Source organism: Quercus suber, unplaced genomic scaffold (assembly GCF_002906115.3).
Source record: "Quercus suber isolate HL8 unplaced genomic scaffold, Cork oak 2.0 scaffold_7, whole genome shotgun sequence".
Taxonomy (NCBI): Eukaryota; Viridiplantae; Streptophyta; class Magnoliopsida; order Fagales; family Fagaceae; genus Quercus; species Quercus suber.
Genome location: NW_027069473.1, coordinates 1,950,916 through 1,958,373, shown reverse-complemented (window position 1 = coordinate 1,958,373; position 7,458 = coordinate 1,950,916). Strand labels below are relative to the sequence as shown.

The 7,458-nt window shown below is 38.3% G+C and overlaps 1 protein-coding gene across 1 annotated transcript; it reads right to left on the bottom strand.

The window, feature by feature from the left end:
- Positions 1-2,124: 2,124 nt before the first annotated feature.
- Positions 2,125-6,822, bottom strand: LOC111990623 (uncharacterized). The gene is made up of 5 exons (XM_024022409.2): positions 6,036-6,822; positions 5,349-5,466; positions 4,588-4,702; positions 3,128-4,177; positions 2,125-2,721 (listed from the first exon to the last, which is right to left on the bottom strand). Exons 1-5 carry the CDS (start codon positions 6,232-6,234, stop codon positions 2,464-2,466), a joined length of 1,740 nt encoding a protein of 579 aa, XP_023878177.1. The 5' UTR covers positions 6,235-6,822; the 3' UTR covers positions 2,125-2,463.
- Positions 6,823-7,458: the final 636 nt, after the last annotated feature.

Genomic DNA, 7,458 nt, shown 5'->3' with positions numbered 1-7,458 from the left:
ACAGTGCACATCCAAAGATAGATGTGCACTGTAGCTCAAAGCTATACCAAAATAATAATATTTTATTTATCTTTTCAATTAAATAATATAAATTACTCTCATCTATAGCACAACCCGAACACACTTCAGCTCTTCTCCCTTTCTTTCTTTTTTTCCCCCTCTCCTCCTCCATGTAAAGATCAGAGATGGACAGTGTTGATGATTTTAGTGAGGATCTTTGTGCTAAAACGGTGAGACTAAGCTCAGCAACAGTTGGGTTCAGTGCCGAAACGATTCGTGGGTGGTCTCATTGCTAAAACGGTTGATGCTCTTCTTCCTTCACCTCCACCCCGTCGCTGGGTCGTGGTTGTGCTCCGGCCTCGTGGATTGAAGTGGCTTTTTGTGGATCGAAGTGCTTGCTCATGGTTGTGCTTGCTCGTGGATCGGAGTGGTTATCGCTCATGGTTGTGCTTGCTCGTGGATAGGAGTGGGTTTCGGCGTACCGGCGTGGTGGGTTTCGGTTTTGGGTTGCTTGATTTTCGGGTTGTTGTGGGTTTGTTTTGTGGGGGCTGTATTTGTATTATTTTATTGTATGAGATATATTATTTTATTGTGATGTTTATATTATTTTATTATGTTGAAAATTAAAATAGATCCAATGCTGCAGCATGTGAGTAGGTAAAATAGATAAAGTAATTTTTTGTGATGCCAAATAGCTAAAAATATAGCTCCTACTGTGGATGCTCTAAAGTGTAGAAAGAGTTAAAAAGCTATATAGATTAGGATATGCATTGAATAGATAAGTTCTAAAGAGCTGTAATTTTTGTTGTGTTCCTAGTATTATTTTTTTCAAAAAAAAAATTATATATTGTTTAAATTTTTTGGACAGATCTATTATTTTCTGCTAAGTGAAAAGGCCTTAATAAAGGGGGTCTTCTTCCAACTGGGGGCCTTAGGGGACTGGCTCGGTTGCCTATATTGTTAAGCCAACTCTGTTAATATATATATATATATATAGCTTATTAGTTATTTTTGCCCAACTTGTTTTGAACAAAATAAATAAACATAAACTCGTCCAAATATACATGCATTTTTTTATATTAAAATAATACACATGATGCATTTGCTAACGGAGGCTTTGCTTGCAGCTGTAGCTATTTCTTATATCTTCGTTTTCAGTGTTTGGATGTTGAAAGTGGATAGAAATATAAATGTACATCAAGGGAGAAAAAGAAAAGTTATATAAAAAAAAAATAATAATAAATAAGTTAAATAAAAACGCACACTATTTAGGCTTATTTGTGTTTGAATAAGATTACTCATTCATAAAAATAATTAAAAAATCTTGCCCAGGTATTCAAAGTGTTCGACACTAGTAAATGTTCTATTGATTTATGCAAACTAATTTAAAGTAGTTCCACATGTGCCTTATGTGATGGGAACGATATTGAAGATCTTCATGGAGCTTCAAGAAGGGGATCAAGTGAACACATATTACCAAAATTGAAAGTAGTTTACAAATTCAGCGCAAGCCCAAAGCATTAGGTGGGGTTATGGATTATGACGGCCCAGCTTCTTTTGCCATCCGTATGCACTTTGGTGCCATACTAGAATGCTGTCTTCAGTAGTTTTATAACTTATACCAGTCTGAAAAGACAGGTGGGTTTTTTTTTTTTTTTTTTTTTTGGTGAAATAAAATTTTAACTTATGCTATCTACTTTTAATAATAATTTTTTATTATCAACACCAATAAATTTTTAGTATAAGCGAGAATTGAACCTCAAATCTCTTATTCATCAATCAGAGACTTTGAGCTTTAAAATACCATGCAAACTAAGAATTCTTCTTATTATCATTGGCTAATAACAACGCAGACCATGAGAGTATCAACAGTCTGTTATTTTCATTATTATTATGTTCTTTTCATTATTATCGATAATGCGAACTAGTTTTCAAAAAAAAACATTTGAAACACATACAAGTGCAATGAATTTTTTTTATCAGATCCTGGGCTACACTCACAAAAATAGGTGCGCAATTTGATGGATTAGAATTACTCTTACCACTGGCCCAAAAATACACAGACACACCCCACATATAAGCGTGCTGCTCCGTTTACCTTGAATGTTTTCTCAGCAAAGTATAGAAGAGAGAATGGGGGATAGAGGTAATTTGATTTCTAGTTTTCAGTGACAAGGGTCCAACTTTCCAAAGGAAATACCACAACCCATAACCGTGTAGAAAAAGGGGCAAGAGAGGCTGTCCAGTACAAAACTACTTACCCTAATTTAACAACAATCATGAATTACATAGGCTTAGATCCCAACAATTTGAATAACTTTACATTAATCATAGGAGCATGACTCTGTCAGTTCTTTCAGGGAATTCAGTTCCTCTTTAGCAGTCAGGATGATTCAAATTCAAAATGGGAATATAAGGAGATGAGAATGCAGTTTATATCTCAGGAGAGTGCACTCAGAACTATCACCTTCCACGCATACTAGCAGGTGATCGACCACCTCTCTCACTGCTGATATCATCTTCTACTTCACTCCCTTCTAAACATAGGCCATTATTGTTCACACTAACTTCAGAACTAGCGTTGCTGCTCGTGGCAAGAGGAGAGTCTGAAACACTAATAGCTCTGCTTCGTCCAGGCCCAGACCTCACACTGTACATAGAGGATGCTGGAATATTTGTCATTAATGGCCGTAAATTACCTGGAATGCTTCGTCTGATATCCTGCTCAAGGGGAAACTCATATCAGAAAAATGACTTTGAAAATGAAAAGGAAAAAAATTCTGAGGATACAAAGTAGAGTAAATACTAAATATAGCACCAATTAGCATGAATGTACACAAAAAAAGGGGATGAGCATGCTATGCCATGGTAACATTAATAGATTATCTAATAAACAAAGGTGTAAGATGCAAATTTTTGTACTATAGCACCAAAGAATCCAATCTGATCTGGTACAAATGCAACTTCCTATAATATGGAAAGACAAACATACCATATGCCTTAGTAACATTAATAGATTATCTAATAAACAATGGTATAAGATGGACATTTTTGGAATATAGCACCAAAGAATCCAATCTGATATGGAACAAATGCAACTTCCTATAATACGGAAAGACATACATACCATATGCCTTATAGCCATATCTAGAGACTTCTTTGAGAGCGTTCTTCCAAAGCCCGAGCTGTCTGGGGATGAGGATGACTTCCCTGAGAGATTACCGTGAGGAGAATGTTTGTCATCTTGCCTTGGTGGTGCCAGTTTACGCATGTTTATTACCCTTTCAACCATTTTCGTTCCAATTAAGACAGGGCTCACATTGTCATTAACTTTAGAATGCCCACGATTCACTGCTGGAACAGAACTCCCACTGGCATGAAGAATGCCATTCAAAGCCCTTCCTCTTGAAGGAGAGCATGATTGCCGTCTTGGTCTTCCATTAGAACTGGGCTCAATGGAGGATGATCGAGAGCTAGGTGCCCCAGGCCTACCCCTAGTGGCTGACAGTGGCCTTTCAGGTACTGATGTCCTTAAGTTCGGTGGAGCATCAAGTGAGAAACCAGGCATCTCTGACGGTTTCCATGGTCTGGACTTCACCGTTGGGGAAGTTCCACGTGATGGTGCAGGATTTCTTGATGTCATTGGAACGGACTTTGAAATTGAAGAAGATGACTTAATTGGAAGAGCAGATACAGTCGGTGCACTTGATGGTGTAGACGGTCTACGAGTTGGTGTTGCTGCTCTTGATATGGGCTTGGATGAAGGTAAAGTGGGTCTTGCAGTTGGAGTTGAAGATCTTGCTGTAGACCTCGATGGTGTAGAGGATCTCACGGGTACTGTGGGCTTAGCTGCAGGAACTGTAGGCTTAGTTGCAGAAATTGTGGGCTTAGTTGCCGTAACTGTGGGCCTTGCTGCTGAGACTGTGGGCTTTGTTGCTGAAACTGAGGGCCTAGTTGAAGGTAATGAAGCCCTGGACGTAGGTGTGGAGGATCTTGAAGGTTTAGACGTTGTTGTCAATGTGGGCCGCCCAGTTGGTGTTGCAGGTCTTGATCCTGGACCCCCTGATGATGAAGGCCTGCGAATCCCAGCACTTGAAGTGTTCAAACCAGGGGAGGAAGTTGCTTGTTTAGATACTAAGTTGCTCCTTGTAGTAGGCTCTAGCTGTGGGTTTGCCAACTACATAGACAATGAAGGAATGACTTAGCAAATTGACTTCATGAATTCAAGCATATGTTATCTCGAAAATCCTAAACAGTATGTTGCCTCGCGGCCATGAAATTCAAATCACTGACATAAATATAGAACAAGCATCATCATATCTAAGTGAAACTACAACAATTTTTCAACTTCAATAGCAGCCAAGGTCTTAAGATTGGTCAATAGTCCTAAACCTTAGATGTGTTAGTACAATGTGAAGTTTCAATTTAAGCATTCCTGAGACCACCCTGCGAGACATGAAAGTATTAACGGTTTGAATAGTTTGAATGTTTGGTAGAATGTACATGTGACATTCTGATCCACAAGCAGCCTTCATTTACTGAGTATAAAAGAGTAACAGAAACTTTAGAAAATTTAGGACTGCTCACCCTAGATTTCAGGGCAGTGGGGCGAGCCTTTGGGGTACCAAGTTGACTCATTACAGTCTTTTGTGATTCCTTCTCCAAAGAAGGAAATAGAGGGGTACCAGGAGGTGTTAGAAGCCTGAAAACAGAAGAAAAATCAATAAATTCCAACTTAAACAACTCCATATGCACCTTGCTACACATCTGTATAAATAAACCTAAATCTAATAAAACCACACACATAGAAGGAGCAGAGACAAACAAACACAGTCACACTATTTCTTTCTTCATTGTTTTCCACTATTTGGAACTGCATCCCATAATAGATGTTTATATTCTACCAAAACTCAAAACTAAAAGAAAGACCAAGTGAAATTGCTGAGAAGCCTGAGATAACAAATGGGAGGATGCAACCTAGTCATAGAGGAATCTATGTATAATTTGCAAGCGCAAGAGTATAATATCTCCCTAATTCTCTATAATTCTATCCTGGCTAATGAAAGCTATAACCCACAAGAGAAAACAGAAACCCTAGTAAAATTAGTAATGCTTACTATATGAATCTAAAAGAACACAAACACATTACCACTCATAGTCATGGAGGATGCAAACTAATATTAAATGAATTTATGTCTAATTTGCAAGCGCAAAACTTATAATATCTCCCTAATTCTCTAGAATTCCATCTCAGCTAATGGCAGCTATAGCCCACAAGGGAAAAAAATAAACCCTAGTAAAATTAGTAATGCTTACTATATGAATCTAAAAGAACACAACCACATTACCAGTCATAGTCATTTTTATCATTTTCAGAATTGAGGAAATCATCAGCACCCGTCTTGCGTGTTGGTGCCGGTGTCGATGATGAAATATTAAATATCGGAGAAGTTCCGGGTTTTGATCCTACAGTACAAAGAACACCAAATTAGATACACAATAGCAATCATCTAGACCAATTGCATCATCTAAAATCAGAAAATTTCCATGCAATTAAGCGGAGAGCCATTAGGGCCATAAAATGAGCCAAGTATTACAAGTTCAAGATTGGTCCATTAAATTTTATTTCAAACACAGTTACACAAGCCAAACTCGAGCTCATCGCCAAGCTAGATTACACATTCAAGCTTAGTTCATTTTCTAGTCAAACAAGCTCGAGCTTATTCACTAGATACTTGATTAAATTATTCTTTACAAACCAAGACTACAAAATTAATGACTTTTTGTTTATGAACTTATAAAAATTAAATTCACTAATCTTGTTTGAAATTATATTATTCGAATAAAAAAAAAAATTATATTCACAAATCCCATATACAAGTTTTTTAAGCCCTAAGAACCATGAGCAAAATCAACCTTCTTGCAATTTCTATATTCTATCAGACATAACAAAAGCAAATAACATTGAAGTGAGAACACTAACACTACATTGCACCACATCAAAAGGGAAAAATGGATTTCGAAGAAATCATTACCTAATGGCGCATCGAACTCTTCCGAGCCATTTAGAAGAAGATCATTCCGTTCCTTCTCGCGCTTCTTCATCTCAAGGAACAATGCGAGCTCTTCTTCCTTCTCCTTCATCACCGAAACCCTAAGACCTCCCAATTGCTGTTGCCTCTGTCTCATCGCCGCTTGCATTTGCGACTCGTGTGCCCTAAAACTCCGATTCATCGCCGAAAAAACCCTAGCTCCACGACTCTCCAATAATCGCAGATCAAAAATAGTAGTAAACAAAAGCCCTAAGCCACTAACCTAAACAAAACCATAGCTTAGCTTCTCACTCACTTCTCCAACCACTGCCAACGATTTCTACACCAAACGCACCGTTCTGAGTCATCATGAACTTCCTCCAAACAAAAAACAGCACGAATTAGATCTGAAATCGAAGCGTAAACTAGTGCATTCACCTTGGATTTCTCCAAACTAGAACTTTGACCTCATATAAAGCCAAAGACTTGTAGAAGCTCAAGAGAGAGAAAGAAGAGAGTGGAGTACAGTATACTGGCTTCAGCTCAAGAAAACCGCCATTGTTGCAGAGCGAAGCTGAAGCTTTAGAGGAGAAGTAGAGAGATTGAGCTTGAAGGAACCGCCTATGAAGTTGAACAAAGCTGAAGAGCAAGAGCTAGAGAGAGAGAGAGAGATCGGAGACTTCACAGTAGAGAGAGAGAGAGAGGGAGAGTGGCATTAAATGGTAAATATGTGAGGAATGGGGTCCGAAATGGGAAGGTGGACCTTCCAGCTCTCGTGGTTTCCATCACTTAAAGCCTACGTTTTCAGGTCGGGCTATTAGGTGGGGGTGTAATTACAATAACGCCCTGAACTATTATTATTTCTTTAAAACTCTTTTTTGAATTTTGAAACGGGGACATTGCAGTTTTGCCCTTGGTTTCTTCTATAACTCAAATTGATACATTTCCTTTTTTTTTTTCCATGTCCGGAGTCCGGTGTCCCGCGTACTTCAATATTTGCACGATGTGTTACAAGGGTTGTGGCCCTTCTGGGTGTGAGAGGAAGGTTTAAGAAAAATAACTACATTAAATTGATAGATTAATATAATTAAGCTTAAACCATTGAGTTAAGTGATGTCTTAATAGGTAGGGCTATTCACGATAATCCCACCATAGATCACATCAACCATGATGGCATCCAATCGAGCATTAGCCTCCAATAGCAACAACAATGGTGGTTCCACACCCCCTCCCCGCTTTCACTGGTGGTGTACAAAACTAGCCTTAGTAGTGTAGTGGTAAGCAAGAGATTTAAAAAGGCCAACCAAACCGTATTGATATTTCCCTTTCAACCTCTCTTCCCTTTGATTTAAAATCAATCACATGAGTCTACCATTGTTACAGGTCACGTATATTATAAATCCCCTTATATCCATATAGATCAGCC

Excerpts from the sequence above, each read along its gene's own strand:
- LOC111990623 (XM_024022409.2), bottom strand. The coding sequence starts at position 6,234 with ATGAATCGGAGTTTTAGGGCACACGAGTCGCAAATGCAAGCGGCGATG. Across the intron at positions 5,467-6,035 it reads AGAGTTCGATGCGCCATTAG|GATCAAAACCCGGAACTTCT; the intron begins GTAATGATTTCT and ends TTTGTACTGTAG. Across the intron at positions 4,703-5,348 it reads GATAAAAATGACTATGACTG|GCTTCTAACACCTCCTGGTA; the intron begins GTAATGTGGTTG and ends TTCTGTTTTCAG.